The following is a 25,740-nucleotide window of genomic DNA, read 5'->3' as shown; positions in this document are numbered from 1 at the left end:
TCTCTATCGTCTTGTCTTCTGGCTGTGTCGTTGCTCTCAAATTCTCAGTTGCCCAGGGGGGGGTGAGAGTGGAACACAAACTCCAGCACATCCTGCAAATATCAGTCGCACTTTGTGTAATTGTGTGTGACACCATCGATCCTGTACATGCTAAGGTTCACATCTTAGTAGTCTTCTGTCAAGGCCGTGTTCTTCAGTTGATGTCAGCTCATTTCAATCTGCTCCAAGCCACAACTTGTGCTCTACTATGTCCAACTCACAGCTGTACTCAACCGTCGCAAACCCGAGTCTGTTCGTAAACTGTCACAAAACCCATTACCACTCCTAAAACTAACTCTAAAATATATCGACTGATTTTTTTTTTTGTTTCTGTTACTGCTCCCACCTTGATTAACAATCCTATTTTAGCTTTCTTTTGTGTACCTTTATGAACAACTTCCTATGCCTTTGTTCTGCTGATAAACTTATTTTCTTTTTCTTTTATTTTACTTCCTAACACTTTGCCGGAGGGTGGAGGGACATCAATCGTATCACACTGCTAAGCACTTCATCGTTGCAAGCGTTCTTTTCATTGGATATTGTGATAAAGTGACATTTTTCTTTTATTCCAAAATTGTCTGCAGTTGTAATGAAGTTATTCGTGCTTTTATTTTTGCATTACGCCTGAGAAAACTGATCACTAAAATAAGATAATTATTTATTTTTTTTATTATTTTATTTATTATTTTATGGGTAACATTGGTTTGATCAACTCATTTATAATAAGCTTTTGAAAGACATAAATAGTAGTTGTTTCATGGCACTTATGATGAAGAAGATGAGTGGTCTCAACAATGACAACAAATGCAGATTCTGCCACACAGAAATAGTGTGAGGTAATGTATGAGAAAGCGAGTGAATGTCTGGCATTCTGAATGATGCCACAACCTCAGCTAAAGCACTATAGTCAACCGTCGCAAGCCCAAGTCTGTTCATAAATTGTCACAAAACTCCTTGCTACTCCTAAAACTTTTTGGCCAAGATCAAAGTGTAGTATCTGTTCTTCAGATGCTACACTTCCATTTCTTGTTCTCTTTCGGTGGAGGAGCAGTCCTTCACGACTGAGACAATTTTTTATTTTTGTACCTTTTCCCCACATTAAAAAACGACCCTGGTGTCTAACTCTGTCCTGTGGGGAGGCATTGTAAACAGGTACTCCTAAAACTTACTCTAAAATATATTGACTGATCCTTTGTTCCCGCTATTGCCCTACTTTGATTAACAATTCTATCTTAGCTTTCTTTTGTGTACCTTTGTGAACAACTTCTACTCTATTGTTCTGCTGATAAACTTATCTCCTTTTTTTTTTTTTTTTTTTTTTCCCCCCCCTCACTTTTTAATTTTTTTTTGTATATTTCTTAACACTTGGGAGGAGGGGGGGTTTGATAATATTATAGCCACTAACACCCGTCACTTGCTAGATGTGGGGTAGCAAGTCATGCTTTAGAACCTAGTGGCCTAGTTGTATAAATGACCACGTGACTTGCAAAATTCCACTTTGACCCTTATTTCAGCTACACAGGAGGTCAGAGAGGTTAACATTTTCTAAAAAAATGAAAGCCTTACTTTTCTTTTTTATTTTCTCCCCAAATAGATACTAGAAGGGGCTAGCTGAAGGTCGAAAACTAATGTTTTTTTTTTTTTAGATATAAAATAATTATACTACTTCAGGATTCCTAACTTTTATTTAATTTTTTTATTTTATTTTATTTCTTTTTGCTTGGGAGTCACCACTTATCAAGGCCCAAAGACCACGAGGATAAGGGTTAATGAGGGTCAGGTGATAGTGTAGTAATCATTAACGGTGTAAATTGGGTAGAGTTTGATTATTTATGGAGATGGCTCCACAAGAACTTGTTTACATAGGTCTTGAAAGCTACCATATTGTTTTAAACCAGGAAGCAGGCCAGCAAAAGTGTTCCACAGGCAGAAAAGAAGCTTTGTTCATGGAATCTGCATTTGTATTTAGGCACACATAGAGAGTGGGGAAAATCATATATAGTGGTTGTAGCTAGTCAAATGTTTTTTGTGAAAGTTTGGCAAGGGAGAGGGGGCATAGATTAGAATTCAGTCAAGCACCTGCCATGAAAATAACAAAAGAGGTTGCAGGGAAGAGAAAAGGGCATCACTTACTAGGTTTCAAAGCCAGTTTTGAACTCTATCTATGCTTAATAGGGAGCGCTGAGCAGCTTCTGTCCAGATGTGGCAGTGGTATTCCATTTTAGAGCATACCTGGTTCTTATATGCAGATAGGTTATTATTGAATAATCAATAGATGGTTAGTATGCCATAAAATTAAAACCATTTGTGTGATAACAAATGATGATGATGGTGCCACTTGAAGGAGGATCATTTCTTTTCTTTCCCATATATCACCCAACTCCCAACATCACCAACCACAACATTATGTATCATGGATTTCTTTTCTTTCATCTTCTCCTTTTGGTCTCGCCATGTTGTCTCTCAAGTTTTAGCATTTGCTTGGGGGGTTACGAAAAAGTAAAATAAAACAAAAGAAACAAAAGAAAACACAGACTCCAACGCTTTCTGTAAATATCAGTTGCAATTTGTGAGTGTGTGTGTGACACCATCATGAGAAAATACCCTATAAAGTACTAATGTCCATATCTTAGTTTTCAATTTTTAGGTTTTAACCAAGCAGATAAAACGGTAATAAAAAATAAAACACATATTTGCTCTGCAATAGTATTGAGCACTCTGTTCAGGTTTTTACTAATTACCAGTTTTACTACATATATATATATATATATATATATATATATATATATATATATATATATATATATATATATATATATATTTTAAATTTTAAAACAGTAATCTATGTACATGCATGTTTCGGGGCCCTACCCATCTTCAGCGTAGCTTGACTGTTATTAGGACTCGAACCCTGGACCTTATGTATTTCAGTCCAGCGTCTTATCCATAATGCTATGATGCCATAGACGATTTACTGTTTAGTTTTTATCGTAATATATATATATATATATATATATAATGTTCATGGGAAAATATGTTTATCCAATTATATTTCACCTTTCATTTATACCAATCCTTTAATTTATTGAACTCAATGTAACTACAGAGCATATAACAAATAAATGGCAAAAGTTTATCTTCCAAACGTCAAGATGCTGACCATCGTACCATTTATTTCTTTAAGTACGTTCAAATGTTCAATTCTTGACAGCACCTGTTTCGAAACACATAATCATTCATGTAATTATTATGTCAATTTTTTTAATTCATTTCACTCTTAACTCATCAAAAGGAAATCAACTTTTAAAGAAAATAAAGAAATATGGGTATGATTACAAAAAAGAGGATATATATATTAAGTAATATGATTTATAATTTAAAATTTAAAAATTTAAAAAAAATTTTAAATTTAAAAATCAAATTTTAATCAAATTAAAAATCAGTTTCATAAGAAGGAACAACAACAAAATCAATTATCTGTACGATCGTTTCGGAAATCCGTGCTTTTTATTGTGGTATACATGAAGTTATGTAGAACAATTATATATAGTTTTTTGTTAAGAAATAAGAACACAATTAAAGTCTCTTACTCTACTATGCCTAACCTTCATCAGAAAATAATTAGCTCTAATAATAAGAAAATTAATAAACTACAAAATACAACTATACAAAATACATCGGACTGTAACTGTAGAAGAAAAAATAAATGTCCCCTACAAGACTCATGTAAAATTAAAAATGTTATCTATAGCTGCACAGTATCAAAAACTCCAAATCTACAAGAACCTATTAACAGCCATAACTCAACTACCAGATTAAATAATAACACCAACTTAAATCAATCTACCGATCAATTACTAATCAACCCACCACATAATAATCCAACAATAGACCTAACGGAAAATAATCACAACAATCAAGAGGTAATATATATTGGTTCCACATCTGGCCTAATAAAACATAGAATTTCAACGCACAAACATTCTTTTAAAAATAACTCTCTATCAACCCAAACTACTCTATCCAACTATATTTGGCAACTAAAAAACAGCAATATTTCTTTCAACTTAAAATGGCAAATAATTGAGACTTGCAAATCATATAAACCAGGAGATAAATTTTGTGCACTATGTACAAAAGAGACCCTAAAAATTTTAAAATATGAAGATATAAAAAGTACAACCAAACTATTAAATTCAAGACAGGAGCTTCTGACATGTAGTCATAAACATTGGTTTAAATTTAATAAATATAAACCACCTTAAATCATTAAAAATTACTTATTAGTAAAAATAGATTACAATTATTATTATATTTTTTTTTTTTTTCTTAATAAATTAAGTTAGACCAATTACCTCCCTTAGACCCGTAAAACAAATAATAAATAAAGTCAAGAACACATGACAATTATCTCCCCTTAAAAACTTGTAATAGAAATATTCTCTCTATATATATAAACTGTAGCGTCTTTAAATCAAAAATACGCTAACGGAAACAATTTATTGCACGAGCGTCGCCCTTTTAAAATTCATCATTCAATAAAATAAAAAGCTATAGCAAACATCTAAATGACTACTTTAAACACAGTTCCTGATTTCAAAAAACGAAAAATTAAAAGGTAACTATCTCTATATATTTTTAAATCAAATTTATTATGTAAATTCAAAAATATATATTTTTCTCTACTTATTTCTACCTTAACCCATATTAATTTTCTTATAAATTTTAAATCCAAACCTTTTATTTCAATTTTTTCAGATTCATCTGCCTTACTTTTAATGCTAGGTTTATTTATGGTGTCTTTTAAATTCAATAAAAACCCTCCTAAATTTGCTGATGAGGAGACCTTGCTTACCAAAAAACTATATATAATTGTTCTACATAACTTCATGTATACCACAATAAAAAGCACGGATTTCCGAAACGATCGTACAGATAATTGATTTTGTTGTTGTTCCTTCTTATGAAACTGATTTTTAATTTAATTAAAATTTGATTTTTAAATTTAAAAATTTTTTTAAATTTTAAATTATAAATCATATTACTTAATATTGAATTAGCTCTAGGACATTTAACTATCGAGCTTATTATATATCTAAATTACAACGAGCACTTTCTATTTCCTGTATTTTAATTAAACTAGTAATTTCACTGTTACATTAAAATACACTCAGCTCTTTAGACTATTGTTCTAATCTCCTTTAAATTATATATATATATATATATATATATATACATATATATATATATATATATATATATTAGTGTTGGGACGATTAATCGGACAAATCAACAAATTTGGGGGTATTGGAATCGGTATAGAAATCGAAAAAATTGGTGCCTATTTTCTGATGCCAAATCGATTCTTTTAATTGTCTTTTTTTTATTTAATTTTGTTTAAAGCAGAATTTGCTACTGCTGGTGATAATGTTAAAATAATAAATATTCATTGATTTTAAAATACCAACAAAGCTAAAATCGATAGATCATCCTCCACTAGTGTAATTTTACGTTTAGGAAAATATCTGCATATTTAACGTGAGTTTTTTATGGAAATCAGGGGAAATAGCAACTCTGTAGTCAAATATTTAGAGATTTATAAAGAATCAGAATCAGGATCGGTAATAGTATCGGAATTTGAAATTTAGTATGGAATTGGGAAAAATATTGGAATTGTCCCATTACTAATATATATATATATATATATATATATATATATATATATATATATATATATATATATATATATATATATATACATACATACACACTTAGTTTTACATAGTCAACATTTTTATATCAGTATAAAATATTTTCAGTTTCTTTGGGTTTTTTTTTAATTATTGCTTCTACCTATATTTCACACAGTTAACATTTTTTATTTTTCATTCTGAATTCCATCTGTATATCCTGTCTAAAGATACTGTTTATTGATATTACTATTTATTTATTTAAAAAAAAATTTTTTTTTTTGCCAATATCATCCATGTCTCTGCTGTTTTAATTCAGCTTGGACTCCTATTGAGATTATATAGCAACCCACAAATCATAGAGAAAACGGATCCTTTGTTTGTTATTTCTTTCACGTATGCACTTATTCTAGTTACCTGTTCAAAAGAAAGTATTCAGACTGCAGCATCATTTTGACCCCAAGAAGTGAACAGCATCAGTATCCATGCAATTCTCTATCTATATAAAAGCCAAGTACGTCCAAGGATGGAGTACTGCTGCCATATCTGGGCAGGAACTGCTAAAAACAGCCTATCCTGCTTTGACAGAGTACAAAATAGACTTTGTGGCTTAGTGGGGGATGCCCTTTTCTCTACCCTGCAACCTCTTTCCCACAGAAGAGACGTTGCGAGCCTATCCTTGTTTTATCGTTATTTCCATGGCAGGTGCTAGTCTGAACTCCAATCTCTGGTCCCCCCTCGCCAATCTTTCACGAAAAAAACCCATCTAGCTGAATCCACTGTGAAAAATTTCCCCCACTCTTTATCTGTGCCTAAATCAAAACGTGGATTCCATGAACAAAGCTTCTTTCTTAGAACTGCACACCTGTGGAACTCTGTTCCGTCTGCCTGCTTCCCACCTGACTACAACTTGGATGTGTTCAAGTCCAACGTTAACAAATTCCCAATGAACTGCTCCCTTAAGTAAACATTTCATCAAATCTCCACACTAACGTACTGTACTTGCAATAACCCTTATCCCTGAGTGGCTTCCGGGCCTTGATAAGTGGTGACCACCATGTAAAAAAAAAAAAAAAAAAAAAAAAATGCCCTCCTCCATTAAGGAGGTTGTATAAGATGTAGAATAAGATGTTGCACAAGATGTGTATGTGAGTACTCACTTTATTTTTTTTTTATTGTTACAGGTAAAGGCAATGAGGATAAACGAGGCCAACCAATTAGCGAAGGAGTTGCCGATAAGAGTTGGCTTTATTTGAATGGCAAACCGGTGATTTGCAATCGGCCCATGGAAGTTGCTGCCATGGTCTCAGCAATTAATCCGTCCATTAATTCAACCATGGACAGTTCTGAAATGGCATCTCTGCAACAGGTAAGGCAAAATAAAAGCAAATTATTTCGTTTACTGTTATCACCCTGTTTAAGAGGTCACAAGAAAAACAGAACAAAATGTATTCACAGGAACATACTAAAGTGAGGGTTGTTCGTACAGCCGACGAACAACCTTGGTTGATTTACCTGATATAGATTCCCGCCATACGGCTTTGTGTTCCAGTATTTATTACATATACATCAGTTCTTTCATAGGTAACACAGATAGTCTGCCACAAAATTTACCCAGACAAGGAGTTCAAAACAGTCTGCAATCTAGTAGGTCCCGCACTGTCAGCTAAGCTCCAAGCTCTGTCTCATCGCTGCAATGTTGCATCCCTGTGCCTGCTTAACAAGTACTCTAATGGAATGTACTCTGACGAACTCATAGCACTTGTGCCACCTCAATGCCCTGGTCAACCTGTCAAGCAGCAAAATCTCGCCCTTTCCTTGTTGAGGTCCTTAGATGCCGAAAGCCTTTTTACTCCAATAGTTTCTTTCTTCTGACTGCTAGACTTCAGAATTTTTCTCCCTGCTTCATTAACTGTACTAACTTGCAGAAGTTTAAATGTAATGTGAACAGGCATCTTGCTGCTCAACTCCCCATGGTCTCCTGTTTGATAAAATTCCAAATATTCCAAGCGACAATATGCCTTGTTTGGGGTGAAAAAAATTATATAGGGTATTTTAGTTTTTTAGAAGCGACAAACCTTAAATTAAAAATCGCAGAAAAGTATTTTTATTTATACAAATGTGCGGTTTATTCCAAAGATTAATTTTTGGCATTTACAATTTAAATACAATTTAGGGCATATGGCCCCTGTGATATGGTGAAATGTAGAGGCTCAATTTTCACAAACTCAATTGGGCTGTATTTTCTTTATAATGCATCGAATGCCATCTTCCAAGTGGTCTACTGTGTCTGGTTTATCAGTACATACATGGGACTTTACATGTCCCCAAAGAAAATAATTCAACAGAGTTAAATCACACGAACAAGATGGTCATTAAATTATTCGTTCATTAAATGTTTCTCTCAGTAAATTGATCAAATCATTTGCAATTTGCAAATACTAGTTGGGTGTCAGTCTCTTCAGAATTAATTGCTAAACCAAGCTGAACTCAAGATAATTGATAGTTGCCAAATCTGCAATTAAAGAATATAGATTATTCATTTTAAAGTTCATAGCCTCTAAAACAAAACACTGCATATAAAGGTAGGTATGTATAAATGCTTATATATTTCTTGGTATAGGATTCATGACTAAACTAATGAATTTTGGAACACAAGTGGTAGGCAAAAGAGTAGATACAGTGGGTTATATTTAGTTTCATTGACGGGAGCAAAGAAGTTGGTGGTGAGAACCTTTTGTAAAAATTCAGATATTTCTAACTTTTGTGAACATTTAACACAAGGTATTAATTAAAAGATTTTTCCAAAATTTGACTTTCTTTAGGGTGTCTTTAAAAGTTTTCTCGAGCCATGATATGAGCATAACCTTCCATTTGAAAATTCAAGTATTTCAGATTTGCATTAAGTTTGATTCATAATCATTAAATACCAATTAAGCAAGATTCCCTGAATTTCAGTTGCTTCTTAAGATGCCTTAAGCTTAAAAACCTTAAATCTTAGGCAATTTCTAGTGTCAGAATCATGTAATGGATGATTCTTATTGTCAAAATGAGAATAAGGATTCTAGGCATAAAGTTTAATAGCATTATATTGATTTTAATGTTTGTAGAGAGGGACATAAAAATGAAGAAAAGCTGTTCTGTTTAGGAAATTAATTTTACTTACCTGTGGGTATTTTTCTAGTAACACTAAATTCTTACATTTTTTTTTTTTTTTTATATATTTCTAGGAACTTCTATGGTTGTTGCATGATATGGGATATCTATCAAGGTAAGTACTTTATTTGGTTTATAGTTTTGATTTTCAAATAATTTGTTTTTAATTTTTCATTCTAATTTCTGTATTAATAAACAATTTGGGTTAGCATATTTCCTACAACGAAAGACGTATTTTGTAAGGGGTTGGGGGATCAACTGCCTGAGATAAATCCTGCAAATGTAGATTTGTAAAAGTTTAAGAGTTTGTTTAAATTTAGGCATATGATGCATGTAAACATTGTTTTTGATGCTCTATCAGGAAATATGGAGGATTTTTTTTTGTTTTTTTTATCAAAATATTTAAAGGTATAACTAGATTTTCATTTTCTTTATTCCCTTTTCGGCTGTTGATTTTTTTTTCTTATGTAATGCATAGAAACATCTTTTCTTGACAAACGTTTCGGTATCGTGTTTATCAAGAAACATTACATCAACGTTTCCTATGCCATTAAAATTCAAATAAACTGACAAAAACAAATAGATGATGCTTTTGATTTATTATTGCTCTTTGTGCTAAAAAAAATAAAAAGAAGAACAATTCCTTTTGAGCTGTTGCAAATAGAATGATGTGATCAATAATATCGGTTTGGAGCAGTTATGAATTAAGGACCTCAGAAACCAAAAGACTCAAGCAGAACACATTCCGATCGACACCAGTCAATTGCCAATGATGGGTTGAGAGTACCGGATAAACAGTTCCTGGCTGCTGTTTCTGACTGGTAGTACAGGAGCCCTAACTCTTTGGTAGCGCTTAGAGCAGCTGCTCCATCAACAGTTGTATAATATCGGGTTGTTTGTAGTACCATGTCGCGCATGGAAAGGGACCCTGCACTCATCCCCAGATGGCTATCCCGAGGCCTCAATCCTAGTAGTTGGCAGGACGACTGATTGTCTGTTTGTGTTCCATGTTTGGTATTCTGCATAACGACTTGTTCAGCACTCCTTACCTAAACTGAAACTCTTAAAAAAAAAAAAAAATGACAGTACGATCAAAAATTATGCTAAAACCAGGCCCAAACTCAAACAAAACCAACCTGCCTTCTCCCTTGAGGTTTGCATTTACGAACATCCGTGAGCTTAGAACTAATTTAAATGATGTCGAAACATTTCTCCTAACAAACACCCTGGATATCTTAGCACTAAGTGAGACTAACCTACACTCCTCCATTCCCTCTAATTACTTTAACTAAAAAACGCATCGAAGCACAGAAATTAGGAACTCGTGACTTTTGGAAAATCTACAACAGTGTAGTAAATAATAGGCAATCAACAATTCCCCTACTATCCAACAATCATGAGGTTGTTTGCTCAGCAACAGAGAAGACTAAGATGTTTGCCAGTCGGTTTGCCTCAAACTCCACACTGGACCCTCTCAACCACCCCTACCAAACTATGCGGACAGACGCCATGCTGAAAATCATCCCTGCTCAGGTGCATGCTATCATAAAAAACCTGGCTGTTGGAAAACTGTAATCTCAGAATGTATATATGAGTCACTGGACAAAACCGGGGAGGGCTGAGCGGTAGCTCCAGATATTTCTAAGGCAGGGTGTGGCATGAGGGTCTCCTCAGGAAAATTAGATCATGCGGTATCACTGGTAGAATACTAAACATAATTAAATCCTTCTTAGATAAGAGAAAAATCCAGGTTGTCCTCGACGGTCGTACATCTAAATAATATGATATAAATGCGGGAGTGCTCCAAGGGTCTATCCTTGGACCTCTGTTGTTCCTAATATTCATAAATGACCTCCCCGACAAAATTGCCTCTGAGATGGGTATATATGCTGATGACATAACACTCTATAACAGACACGACAGGAAAACAAATGAACACATATCTAAAGAATTGGCAGAAACACTAGAGGATTACCTCCAATCTGTAGTGGAATGGGGACAAAAATGGATGGTCACGTACAATGCCGCCAAGACTAAACTAGTTTCCTTCAATAATTACAAGAAACCTTTTCTATCACCAATAGCAATGGCCAACGACACTTTATCTGAGAGTACATCTTTCAAACTCCTTGGCCTAACGTTCACAGGAAACATGAGTTGGAACAATTACATTGAAAGCATTGCTAGGACCGCTGCGAAGAAGGTAGGCTCTCTCTACCGTGCTAGAAAATTACTAACACCCAAAAGTATCCTGTATCTCTATAAGGCCACCATTCGCCCATGTATGGAGTATTGCTGTCATATTTGGGCTGGTGCATCTACCACTAGTCTCTCGCTCCTAGACAAGGTTCAAAAGAGAGTCGCCAATCTGATAGGCCCTGAACTGTCATCTAAGCTTCAGCTTCTGTCCCATCGACGAAATGTTGTATCCCTCTGCCTGTTCTACAAGTATTTTAATGGAGAATGCTTTGACGAACTGCAAGCACTTGTGCCCCCACAACGTAAACACCCTTGACAAACCCGACAGACACCTAAATCTCACCCCCACACAGTAGAGATTCCTAGATCTAAAAGATCTTTCTACTCCAATAGTTTCTTCCCCAGAACCGCTAGACTTTGGAATTCCATTCCAGGTCCCTGCTTCCCCAACTGTACTGACGTGCAGAAGTTCAAGTGTAACATGAAGACATCCTGTTGCCCAAATCCCAGCATAGTACCCCAGTAGATGTTACCATTGTTAAAAAAAATAAAAAAAACATGCCTGAATATCTCCCACTCTGCCGTAAGGACTCTGACAAACATATGCACGGGCTTGGAGTATATATTCGGAACACCCTCTCCTTGACTAGAGAAACAAAACTAGAATCGGACGATCAAGCCTTTATGTGCTTTAGACTTAACATGCAACATAACATTAGCTACTTTTATTTTCTCTACCGCTCTTCCTCGACCCAGGACTGTATCCTAATAAACAATAAGCATAGATACAGCACTTTCCTTCTACACTAGCGTACAAGTTCATGTGTTTGGTGACTTCAATGTCCTCCACAGCAACTGGTTTTGATTTTCTACTCACACAGACGCAGCTGGTATGACTCCATATAACTTCTCTATATCTCATTCCCTATCACAGATGGTTACGTTTCCAACCCGTTTCCCAGACCAGCAAGAACAACACGCATCACTTCTAGATCTGTTTCTGACTACAGTTCCTGATAACTGTGTAATTAATGCCCACAGCTCACTTAGGAACGCCGATCATGCAGTGGTAATAGTTGAAATAGCCCTAAACTTTAGAGCCAAAACTGAAGAACCAGTGCTCAAAACAACGAGATATTATAAAAAGGCTGACTGGGAAGCCATCAGGAATCTCATCAGGACGCCCCATGGTAAAATATCTTTTCACTTCCTGCTGAACAGTGCGCAAATGAGACCACTGAATGGTTCAAAACAGCAATTGAAGCACATGTTCCCCCACGGAAATTTTATAGCAAGCCCCACTCTCCCCAATGGTTTACTTCTACTTGTGCAGCCGCCATCATGCAAAGGCAGCATGCGTACCGCAGATTTAACCGACATAAGTTCAGTTCAAACAGGCAGAAGTAACTGTAAGAAAGAAATAGTGACAGCTAAGAGAGAATTTACTGAAACCATCGAAAAACGTATTGAAGCACAGAAATTAGGAACCCGCGACTTCTGGAAAATCTACTACAGTGTAGTAAATAATGGGCAATCAACAATCCCCCCACTATCCAACAATCATGAGATTGTTTGCTCAGCAACTGAGAAGGCTAACATGCTTGCCAGTTGGTTTGCCTCCAACTCCACACTGGACCTTGCTAACCACCCCCTCCCTGACTTTCCTTTGCAGACAGACGCCACACTAGACGATCTGAAAATCACCCCTTCTCAGGTGCATGCTATCATAAGAAATCTTGACACTTCAAAAGCATGTGGACCCGATCTCATCCCAGCTGTGCTATTAAAAAAGTGCTCCGCTGAAGTAGCTCCAGTTCCTTCCAAACTTTACAACAAATGCCTTAATGAATCTTGCTTTCCTGCCTGCTGGAAAACTGCTTCTGTAGTACCAGTTTTCAAGAATTCTGGCGGAAGAACTGACCCAGTAAATTTTCGCCCCATTAGCTTCCTCCCACTTTTCGCCAAAATATTTGAGACCATAATTAACCAAGCTCTAGTCCATCACCTTACAGATGCTAAACTTCTGATTGACCAACAATATGGATTTAGGCAAGCCTGTTCAACAGCAGACATCCTAACTGTAGTCTCAGAACGTATGTACCAGTCACTTGACAAAGCGGGGGAGGGTAGAGCGGTAGCTCTAGATATATCTAAGGCTTTTGACAGGGTATGGCATGAAAGTCTCAGGGAAATCAAATCATATGGTATCACTGGAAGAATATATGACATAATTAAATCCTTTTTTAGATAAGAGAAAAATCCAGGTTGTCCTCGACGGTCGTACATCTAAACAATATGATATAAATGCGAGTGTGCCTCACGGGTCTATCCTAGGACCTCGGTTATTCCTAATATTCATAATGACCTCCCTGACAAAATTGCCTGTGAGATGGGTATATATACTGACGACACCACACTCTATAACAGACACGACAGGAAAACAAATGAACACATATCTAAAGAAATGGCAGAAACACTAGAGGATGACCTTCAATCTGTAGTGGGATGGGAACATAAATGTTTGGTCACATTCAATGCTGGCAAGACTAAACTCGTTTCCTTCAATAATTACAAGAAACCTTCTCTACCACCAATAGCAATGGCCAATGACTCGTTATCTGAAAGTACATCCTTTAAACTCCCCGGCCTAATGCTCTCAGGAAACATGAGTTGGAACAATTACATTGAGAGTATTGCTAGGACCGCTGCGAAGAAGGTAGATTCTCTCTACCGTACTAGAAAGATGCTAACGCCCGAAAGTATTTTGTACCTCTATAAGGCCACCATTCACCCATGTATGTTGTCATATTTGGGCTGGTGCATCTACCACTAGTCTCTCGCTCCTAGACAAGGTTCAAAAGAGAGTCGCCAATCTGATAGGTCCTGAACTGTCATCTAAACTTCAGCCCCTGTCCCATTGACAAAATGTGGCATCCCTCTGCCTTTTCTACAAGTACTTTAGCAGTGAATGCTCTGACGGACTGCAAGCACTTGTGCCCCCACGACGTAAATACCCCTGACAAACCCGACAAGCAGCTAAATCCCACCCCTTCGCAGTAGAGATCCCTAGATGTAAGAGAGCCTTCTGCTCCAGTAGTTTCTTCCCCAGGACAGCTAGACTTTGGAATTCCCTGCCGGGTCCTTGCTTTCCAAACTGTACTGACATGCAGAAGTTAAAGTGCAATGTGAACCAACATCTTGCTGCCCAACTCCCTACACAGTACCCCTGATGCCTATGTCCCTGATAGTAGCCCCCTACACCAAAGTGGAAATGTGCCTTGTTTGGGGTGAAAATGTAATTAAAAAAAAAAAAAAAAAAAAAACACTTGTCATTTGTAAACAAACATACACAACTTGAGTTGTTTAGTCATTGATTTTTAATATAAGGAAAGATTTATTTAATGAAAAAGGGATGGAATTTTATGCCTTTTTTCAGGGAAGGGAGGGTTTTTCTTTTTTCTTTTCTTTTTTTAGCAAAACTTTTTAATAAACGATCATAGAGATTTTGATTTTTTTTTTTTTTTTAATTAAATGAGAATTTGGGATGCTCACCTTTCCTGTCTTCAGTGAGTGGAGGAGAAGTCCTTCTAGACCTAGGCAATTTTTATGCATCAAACATTAAATCTTTACTTTAATTTACAAAACTATTAATAAACAAGCGAAACATTGTAGAGATCAGTTTAAAAACTTTTTCAAATTTTTTTTTTTATGAGCAACAAGTATAAACAAACAAAAAAATCTATTTACTTGCCTCTCCACAAGGTCAAAAGTTAGACACGATGTAAGGAACATGATATATTTAAACAAACTACGTTTAAATGAATATCATACAATTTGAAAAAGGTATTTTCTGAGCATTTTTTTTTATTATACGGAAATTCCGTTAGATAGGAGTCTGAGATATTTATTTAACATTCATTTCACATTTATATAACATTCATTTAATATTCATTTAACATTCATGACGATTCCAATAGCTTTCTGTTGTCTGTGTATGGACTTGATTTATATGATTCATAAAATAACATGAACAGTTTACGGTATAGTGGGAAAATCTCAAATCATTCTCTATCATGCTTCTCACTCATCACTTGTATCATGAGATTAAATTAAAATTTAATATTTAAAAAATTTTTTTTTTTTTTTTTTTTTTCGCTAAAGTTAATGGTTTCCAAAAAAATATTTGAATAAATATTGAACTACAAACACAAAACACAGAAAATATTTTTTTCAAAACTGTCATTGGCCTTTTGGCAAGGAGCAAAGTGTAGTATCTGCTCTGATACTACACTTTATCTTTCCTCTGGTTGGTAATTAAAAAAAATTGCACCCTACATTGAAAAATAAATATTTATGGAAATCTTTCTAGACTGAGGTAATTTAATTTTTTGTATCAATCCACAGTGCCCTTTCTTGGGAGGTCAAAAGTTTGTGTAATTTTTTTCTTAATTAAAAATGTATTTTATAAACTTAAATTAAACATAAATTCCATAATCATAGAGAATGAACTCATTAAAAAAATCATTTACCAAGATAAACACACAACGTCTGCATTTGTTTATGAATAATGTTTTGTAAAAGACAAAAAAAAAAAACACAGCCTACATTAAAAAAATGAATATGTCTGTTTAAATGCCTCAAAGAAAAAAAAAAAGTCAATTGTAGAAAATAAAGTCATTTAAAAAATTTTGTAAAATGAAAATTTTCTTCAGAGACACCATCTCTACATTCGTTTATTAAAAAGTTTTGTTAAAAAAATGAATCCCACCCCCACCCTAAGAAAAGAATGCACAATACATAAAAAAAAAATATATATTCCCCTCCACTTTTCTCTTAATCTTTCCCTATATTAAAAATGAACGTATAAAAAAGCAATTCAAGTTGTGTATGTTTGTTTACAAATTACACGTGCGTTGACAGTCAACCGGTATCAATTGGAATGTGTCTCGTTTGAGTCTCTCAGCATCTGGGATCCTTATTCGATAATTGCTCCATCAGTTTTCGCTTTGACTCTTAAAAAAAAAATTTAAGATCAAAAACCAAACAGTGTCATTCCAAAAGTAAGTTCTATTTTTTCAACTTAAAAGCTGAAACATTGAAGAGCTACAAAGATGAAAGCAGTACCATTAAAATGAGTGACCTTTTGTGCTCCAGGACTTAAGTTTTCTACATAGTCAGCACCATTCTTAGTGCACTTTTGCCAATCTCTTTTGATGCCTCGGTTATAAAAGTCTGGAGCGCACTATCACTCACATCTCTGTCACCACTCTGAAATCAGTGAACTCATCTCCTAACTATGCTGACATCTACTATATCGGCTTTGTAAACATTGAATATGTGCTGATGAATTTTGATTGGTTTAATTTTTTTGGCATGAAGGAATTCAATGACATACATCTGCTTCTGATGTATATCCATGATCGGGTTTGCGTTCTTAGAGTCTCACATCATCAATATCTGCAACAGAGAGATGAAACTTTCAAGTCATGAATGCATAAGTTCAGATTTACAATCCATTTTGATCGAATAAAAAATAGGAGGTATTACTTTTGGAGCATCCTTCATATAAATGGCTAAAGTTAAATTCTGTAGATTAAAATATACATAAAAATATATTCAAGTTAAGAATTTATTGTTTGAAACAAGAAATATATGGAGAATTATAATTATTTCCTTAATCCATGGATTTTCAATAATGACTTATATCATCAGAGGAGGATCGTCCTAAAAATATTACCTCATTGTAATATTTAATAGGACAATTCACTTGATTTCTAATCTGTGATTTATCTCATTTGTGTGTGTGTGCGCGCGTGTGTGTGTGTGTATAAACACATACACACATATAAGATATTTACAGCTTCTCTTCCAATTTTCGGATTTTAATCATGTCAAAACGCACTTTATTTCCTTTTGACGGATTGATTGTTGCTATTTCTTCTGATGAATTAAAGGCATAATAGATTCACTGATTGATATAATAATTAAGTGATTGATTTTGTGCTATGAAACAGATACTGTCAAGAATTGTATAAGTCAACTGAATTAAAGGAATAAATTATAAGATGCTCAATATCATGAACTTGGGAATATAGATTTTTGTCATTCATTCAATATATATGTATGTATATATATATATATATATATATATATATATATATATATATATATATATATGTTTTATTTTTTATTACCGTATCTTTCTGTTAAGTTACATTATTGTTTCAGCTCCACGGCCGTTTTTTTGGCCGTCTGTAGCGTCCTCAGACTTTTAAGTTTGAGGACCCTACAGACGGATAAAAAAACGGCCGTGTAGCCGAAACAATAATGTAACTTTAACAGAAAGATACGGTAATAAAAAATAAAACGCATATTTGCTCTACAACAGTATTGAGCACTTTCTTCAGTTTTTATTAATTACCATCTCCACTAAATATATATATATATATATATATATATATATATGTATATGTATATGTATATGCTATTTCATTCATATTTTTTTTATTTCTCATCAGGTATCCAATGGCTCTTGGCAACCTTGGAGATCTTGAAGAAATGTCTCGTTCACCTGGGCAACCACCTCCTTTAACATTATTCCAAGAAGGTATTGATGCTGATAAGAGGTATTATGATAACCAACACGTCTACCCTTATACTTATATGGGAGCATTTCTTTTTCGAAACGGTCAATATAAGAAGGCGCTAAACTTTTGGTCAAATGCCAGTGCTGTTATGAAAGGGTAAGTCCACCTATTTTGACTTTCCATTAAAAACCAATATTATCTACTTAATTTTTGAAGTCAATTTCACCTGAAAACGTTATAACTTAAATGTCACGTCAAAATCAGTAACATATTACTGCATATTATTTTTATTATTGGAATCTTTTGAGACGAGTAATTTGTTTATTTATTTATTTATTTATTTGCGGACTATTATCCTCATCTTCGTAGTTGTGGTTTCACAACATTTCGACCAACTATTCCTCTGGTCTCTGGAGCCCATGACGCAGTGGATAGAGGCTTTGAATCTCTACGGTTCGAGATTGTCTAAAGATAGCAGTTTCAATCCTACCCAAAGCAAGCCAGAGGCTTACTTGGCCAAAACTTGGTGAGACAACAACTATGGAAGGCAGTAATTACTGGGGATACAGTTAAAAAGACTCAGCATTCCTAGCCAGTCATGGTTAACCACCTGATAAAGATCAGAAGAATAGTTGGCCGAAATATCATGACACTACAACTATGAGGATTACTACATCATTACATAAAACATGCACTTTCACGATCCATTGATCTGCCATTATTATTTTTGAAATGTAACTTAAATAAGGGAATTTACTCATAGTTTGGAATCTCTATTATTTAAGTATAACTTTCAGTTTACTTTGAAAATTATTTTGATTAATAATTAATTTTCTACTTTACCGTCTATAAATGTGTGTATGTATGTATGTTCGCTTTTTCTGTATGTCTGTAAAAGGCTTTTTTTCCGAGAAGTGGCCGGTCGGCCACAACTTCTTAAAACTTTTTATATCACATATAAATCATAATATCAACGAGTTAACAACAGAGGTCGCCTGTCTATTTAATTTGCTCGAATTTGAAAAGATAAATATTCAACATTTTTCGCTCGTCGCATGTGGATTAGGCTTTTTCGTATAATAAAAGCGACACTAATTCTGGTGGTATTTTTCCGGACGCCGGAAATGTCCGGAAGCAATCAGATTTGATCAATGTGGAAATATTTTCCTTATATCAGACAATTTCTATTCAATTTTTTTACATAGGCATCACCACATTATCAAGGCCAAGAGGCCACTCAAGGATAAGGGTTAAAGAGTGTACAGTAGAAATTGGACAATATAGTAATCATTAGTAATGAAAATTTGGTAAATTTGATAACTTATATGGAACGGCTCATCAAGAACTTATTTACGTTAGACTTGAACACAACCATATTGTAGTCAGCCGGAAAGCAGGAAAACGGAAGACAATTCCACAGGACAATCCTCTTTTTATGGGGAGCTGGTCTCTCCCCTCCCCCCCAACATCTTGAGAAAATAAAAATAAAAAGGCGTTCCCACAATAAATAAAATACTGTTCCGCAGTCAAAGTTGACCTCATTCAGTCATTAAAACATGCACCTGCCAATTCTAAGTAATTAAATAAATTCAAACGTGTTTCCGCTAGTATTTCGCGGGGGCCCAATGGTTAACGTCGCACTTCTTTTTTTTTTTTTTTTTTTTTTTCACACTTTAATTTCCAACTTCGCCGTAAGAGTTCGGGTTCGATCCTCATACTTACTTACCAAAACATTTTTTTTAATTTTAAACCCCCCCAACGGAGTTTTGATTTACCCAAAACCACACACACCTCCAAACATCCGGGCAACGCCGGGTACCCCCAGCTAGTCTATATATATAAAAACAAAAATGTGTGTATGTATGTCCGCGAAAGAATTTTTTCCGGCGGCTTCTTGAGGCCGTCGCTCATTTTTAAAACTTTTTATATCACATCTAAATCATAATATCTACGAGTTACGAACGGGGGTCGTGTGTGTATTTAATTTGCCCAACTTTGAAAAGCTAAATATTCAACGTTTTTCGATCGGCACATGTAGATTCGCTTTTTTTGTATAATAAAAGCGATACTAATATGAAGGTTGTTGCATCGTTCCCAGCGCAATCGCTGGCGACATCCAGAAGCTTTGATCAATGTGTTTTTTTCCTTATATCAGACAATTGCTATTCAATTTGGACAGTCCCCTTTCAGTGGGGAGCTGGTTTCCCCCCTCCCATCATCTTGGGGAAGCCCAAACTGCCCCACAGTGAAACAAAGTAAACAAATGCCAAAAAACTGCCCCGTCATCGTAACGCTACTGCGATGACCTCATTAAGCGTCCACCTGTCAATCAAACCTCCCTGACTTGACTCACTTTAATCGCTCTTACATTAACATTGTCGCCGTAGCGCAGGTGTTCAGGCTCAGTCTACAGGCCTCAAGGCTCCGGGTTTCGAGCCCACATGCCACCAACCACCCATATTTTTTTTTTAAATCGCTATCGTTAAGTTTCCTTTTTTTTCTGATTTAAACCCCCCCCCTCCAAAGACACACACCTACAAATATCCGGGCAACACCGGGTACTCCCCGCTAGTGTATATATATAAAAGCGAAAATGTGTGTTAGTGTGTGCACTTTTGTGTATGCCTACAAAAGGCTTTTTTCCGAGGGGTGATCGGTCGGCTCACTCCTTCCTAAAACTTTTTATATGCTGTCTAAATCATAATATCTATAACTTAAGAACGAGGGTCAAGTCTATTTTTAATTTGCCCAACTTTTACGCACTATTTTTGAGATTTTTTTCCATCGCCGTGTGTTGATTCGGCTTTTTCGTATAAAAGCGAAACTAATTCGAAGCTGGCATTGTTCCTGGCAAACTTCCAGAAAGCAATCAGCTTTGATCAATGCGGAATTTCTTCTTATATCAAACAATTGCTATTCAATTTGGACAATCCCCTTTTTATTAAAAAAAACAAAAAACTCATAAAACAAGCAAAAAAAAAAACTTGTTATCTTCTTTTTTCTTTTCTTTGCTTCTCTATCTTTATATTAAAACTAGCCTGGGTGCCTGGCATTTCCCTGGTATTTGTAGGTGTGTGTTGAGAAAAAAAAGATTGTGAGTGCAAAAAAAAAGAATTAGAACTCTTAGGCAGGCTCGAACCCGTAACGCGCCAGAGGAAAAGGGGGTGAAAAAAAAAAATGGTCATATTGAGGCGCCCACCGCGATTGTGACGTCACGGGCGATTGAAATAATGTCTTTTATGCAACATCGTTGACGCAAGGTTTGAATGACTTGAAAATATGTCAGCAAAAAAATTGACCCTCCTTGTAGAAAAGTGCCGAGTTGGGGGGTGAAGGAATTAATGTTTTTGGCCAATTTTTCGATATTTGTTGTCCGAAGGGTTGAGCTTCAAAAGAATACTGATCTTGTGAAAACCTGTCGCCTCTGTGGAGAGTTTTAGGCAAATATACATAAATGCATACATTTAAACAGACAGATGAGATTTATATTATAGACTAGCCGGGGTGCCCAGCGTTGCCCAGGTGTTTAGAGGTGGGGGGGGCGGTAGATCCAAATAAAATGGGCGAAGTAATAACCCTGTTTAAATATAATAAAATAAAATCGATGTTTAACTTTTTAAAAAAAATCAGAAAAACAAAAAAAGTTTTGGCAGGTAAGTAGGATCGAACCCGAAGCCTTGAGTATAAATAAAAAAAAAACTAACATGTTACTGCTAGGCCAGCAAGGGAGAGTAACTGAAAAGCGTTTCAATTTAAGCATTAAAAACAATTGCAAGGTGTGTGGATCCAATGAGGTCAAATATCACACCATAGACGGAAGGAAATTCTGCACTGAATTTTTACTACGAGGCAGTTTTTGGGGTTTGTTTACCCAACTTTGGCTGCGAGGTAGTTTTTCTGGGGGGTGGGGGTTCTTCCCTCAAGAAAACTAGCTCCCCACATAAAGGAGAGTGTCCAATTAAATAGCAATTGTCTGATATAAGGGGTTTCCCCCACATTGATCAAAAGCTGATTGCTTTCTGGACGTTCCCGGAACAAAAGCCGGGAACCACTCCCGTTTCAACTTAGTTTCACTTTATTTATACAAAAATGCCGAACCAACAGGAGAGAGGCTAAAATAGCTAGAATTTTGTAAAAGTCGATGTAACATGTGTTCGCAAATTGTACATATTACAATCTAGGGGGTATATAAACAGTTCTTAGGCATAGTAATCCCCCCTAAGAAGCCCAGCAAAAAAAAGCCTTTGCCAAAGACATTCTGGGTTGGTGTTGTAGTACATCGTAGCATGCGGTGATAACGGTGTGGAGAAAGAGGCTGAGTAACAACCACCCATGGTTGGGATGTGCCCTCTGTAGAGAGGCATTGCCACTTGGATCTGGAACCCGTCTGATACAAAAAAATACGAGTATGCTAATTTAGGAACTGTTGGTAATCCAGGGTGGAAGCAATAAAAGAAAATAGATTTCTTTGTTTGACATAGGTATTTCTCTTTTGGATGTTGCTTCATTGCTTATTGTCAGTTAAGAGAGAACAAAGAAAACAAGTGAAGCATGCATGGTCCCCCGTGAGTGCACAGTGAACGAGGCATAAAAAAAATGACTAAGTTCAGCATTTACTTTCCCCACCTCCATTTAGCCCCAAAAGTCGCCAGGGGACGTCAAATCCTGGTAAAAATGAACAAAAGGTGCAGTTTTAGGCCTTAACATATGTAAATTTGAGTTCTGCATGATGCAAAAAAAAAAAAAAAAAAGAAATTACAAAATCCATCGTTTGCACCCCCACCCCCCCACCCCATTTAATCCCAAAAGTCCCCAAGGCCTTAACATATTTTAATTTGAGTTCAGCACCATGCAAAACTGCTAAATAGACATACACAGAAAATTTTGAACAAATATGGTAAAATAGTCCCAAAAATGGAGTGTTTTTATAAGCCCTAAAAGAGTCCCTGGGGCACACCCAAGAGTTATCGCAAAGTACAGACAAACAAAATTATATAGAAATCAGTTAGTTACAACTTTTCAGAAAGTTTTATAAAAATCTAAGGCATCAATTTTTTTATTAAGCACAAAAGTGTCAATTTTAGAGTTTTCCCGGAAAATCTGTTCTGTTAATTTTTTACTCATATCATGTTTAATATTTGTGCAAAATTTTAAAAAGATTCCAGAGCGTAGTTGAGAAAAGTGCGGACAAATGAACAGACAGGGCTGAAGTTACAGGTCCACCTTCCTTTTATCGGGGAACTAAAAAGTGCTGCTGCTGCTGCTTAGATGGATAACCTGACATCTCGTCATTGTGGGAGAACAAAAAGGGGAGAAAAAAACAAACAGCTTGAGTGTCCATTTTGTTCTTAACTCAAAAGAATTTACATGACTGAAATAGGGATTAATTTCCTAAGAATATTATTTGTCACAAAAAACTATAGACGATCTTTCACGTCTACATATTAAGTAGAATCTTCTGTTTGCATGCTGCCCTCCTCCTGCCTTAAGACTTTTCCAATTATTATCAAATTTAAGGTGCTTATATGGCAGGTTCACAAGTGAATTAGCGATAATTTCTGCGGCTCACTCCTCCTCCCCCTTCATGTACAGAAATTATAACTTAACTTTTCTTCCACCCACCCCTCTTTCTTCTCTAAATCAGAGAAAATTTTAACTTAATAACTTTTCTTTCCCCTCCCTCTCTCTTCTCTGAATTAGAGAAAATTCTAAATTGATAACTTTTCTTTCTCTTTCACCTCGTTCTCAAATCAGAGAGGTGTCTGTTCTCAACCTTTATAAAATACCTTTTGACAGCCTCATCCATCACACTGTCCACTGACCTCAGTGTCCTTAACTGTAAAGAATCCTGGCAGGGTCACAGGTCACACCTGCTATACGAATATCTACATTCCTGGAAAACAATTATATGTGCATTTCTCGCTATATTTAATAAATTTGTAGATTTTTTTTTTCTTTTGAATCTGACTATATCGTCACGCCAGCAAGGCAACCCAGCATTGCCCTGGGCACAAATATTGTTATACAGAACCATCCACACAAAATAAATAGAACATTGTGCTTATACAACATGGGGCACAGGTGAAAATCGCAGTTCCAAATGAATTAACAGAAAAACTTTTTGATATATTTACATGTTAGAGAAAACTTCACAAAAGTCATTTCTGAATTTTTGAGATGAGGATTGGTTATTCGTATTATTTGGATTCATCAGACTACTGTTCTCATCTTGAGTGTGATTTTCACGTTTGGGTCAATGAAACCTCCAACCTTCTTCAGGTGTATTTTGACGAACTCAGTTTCACAGAAGCATTCCCAAGTTCGACAAGATACACCTGAAGAAGGTCGGAGGTTACATTGACCGAAACATTGTGAAAATCACACTCAAGATGAGAACAGTAGTCCGCTGAATCCAAATAATATGAATCCATAAAAGCCCATTTTAATTTGTTTATTTAAAATTGTAACAATTAGATGCAAATTAAAATTACATTAAAATAAAGAGAATGAAGAGCTGATGGGGGTGTAGAATTAAATTATTATGTCATATTTAATTGTGGAACAATTCATTTTGAAATAAGTAAAAATCTTCATTTTTGACAAACAGTGCCATCTAATAAACAGATTATTACTTTTTTTTTTTGTATTTCATCTTTGTTTATCAGAACATCTCCATTTTTTGGTTCTTGTCCAGAATTTCCCTTATAGTAAAAAGCAAGCATTAAAAAAAAAAATTGTATGATGTACATAGTACTGACAAAACAAAAATATCATATTCCAAAAATCACATAAGTTGATCAAGTAGTTTTATTTTTATAAAGAAAATCATTTTTGAGCGATTAAGCAGAATTTGTAGGTATTACAGCATAAATCTTGTAAGTTTGATTTCTTAAAAATTTTTTTGTTCTTTTTGTTTTGTTTTTTAAGATAGATTTCAAAATGGCAGACAAAACAGCCATTCCTTAGTTACTCATAAAATTTGATTTTCTTATTTAAAGATAAAATTATTTTATCAATTTACGTGCTTTTTGGTGTATGCTATTTTTGTTTTATCACAATTACATACATCATACAGTTTTTTTTTTCTTTCTTTCTTTTTTTTATATAGGGGGAATTCTGGACAAGAATTTTTTTTTTTTTTTTTTATCGTTGTGGAAAATGGTAAAAATATATATACAGACCAAGTGACTTAGCATATCATAATGCTTTCTTTCTTTTATTTTTTTTCTCCATCATTTAGATACAACTATAACAGAGAGGACGAAGAAATCTACAAAGAGTTCCTGGAGATAGACAATGATTTCATTCCGCAAATAGTAAGAACAGTAGATAAAGACAAGAAAGGCAGCTTTTTACGGGACCCAGAATGCTATGCAGACTTGTTGAGATTTTATGATGGGATATGCGAGTGGGAGGAAGGTAGCTCTACCCCGGTGCTCCACGTTGGCTGGGCCACACACCTTGTGTTCTCCTTGTCAAAGTTTGATCCAAGGGTCAGGCAAAGCATAGATTTACAGATTGATGAGAAAGAAGGGGACATGGAGGAGGACGAAGAGGAGGAATATGATGATGAAGATGACGATGAGCAGAAGGAAGATGATGAGGACGGCCACGGTAAAGAAGCAAACAACAAAATTAAGGAAAATTCTAGAAATGGTGGGAATTTGGAAAAGGATGGATACCCCACACTTTCTGACTCTTCGATCAATAAACACATAAGGAAATTACGTCGGAAATCGGAATTGGCTCACAGGTCGGAAAACTTTAAGAACAGTAACAACAACAACAACAACAATAACATTGAAACTGGTGGAAAGAAGCAAAAGAAATCCTGGGTTTCCTACAAAGATGAGAAGGAGAAATTCGAGCCACCAAAACTAAACGGGAAGACAAACGATGACCAGATCAAATCTGCGATTGAGGAGTTTGTTTCAAAAGCAGGCGAAGAAGGACAGGATAATGTCTCTAACTCAAATATAGCAGCATTAGCCCAGGCATGTGGAGAATCCATTTTGAACCCAGATTATTTACTTGGCAGCGGTGAACCCTTTGCATTAGTTGCAGCAAAC

The 25,740-nt window shown here is 35.2% G+C and overlaps 1 protein-coding gene across 2 annotated transcripts in view; it reads left to right on the top strand.

Moving 5' to 3' along the window:
* Positions 1 to 25,740, top strand: part of LOC145268335 (menin-like) — a 117,071-nt gene that overhangs the window by 90,776 nt on the left and 555 nt on the right. For both annotated transcript variants that reach the window (XM_080123829.1, XM_080123830.1), the window contains exons 3-6: positions 6,914 to 7,098; positions 8,960 to 9,000; positions 17,603 to 17,827; positions 24,912 to 25,740. The exon at positions 24,912 to 25,740 is cut by the window's right edge and continues 555 nt beyond it. In XM_080123829.1, the coding sequence (XP_079979955.1) occupies positions 6,914 to 7,098; positions 8,960 to 9,000; positions 17,603 to 17,827; positions 24,912 to 25,740 (1,280 nt within the window). The remainder of the gene's footprint in view (positions 1 to 6,913; positions 7,099 to 8,959; positions 9,001 to 17,602; positions 17,828 to 24,911) is intronic.

The sequence above is a fragment of the Euprymna scolopes genome, chromosome 43 (assembly GCF_053919585.1).
Source record: "Euprymna scolopes isolate OS-2025 chromosome 43, ASM5391958v1, whole genome shotgun sequence".
Classification (NCBI taxonomy): Eukaryota; Metazoa; Mollusca; class Cephalopoda; order Sepiida; family Sepiolidae; genus Euprymna; species Euprymna scolopes.
Note: the sequence above shows the minus strand (reverse complement) of the source record. Positions and strands in the feature narration are given on the sequence as shown.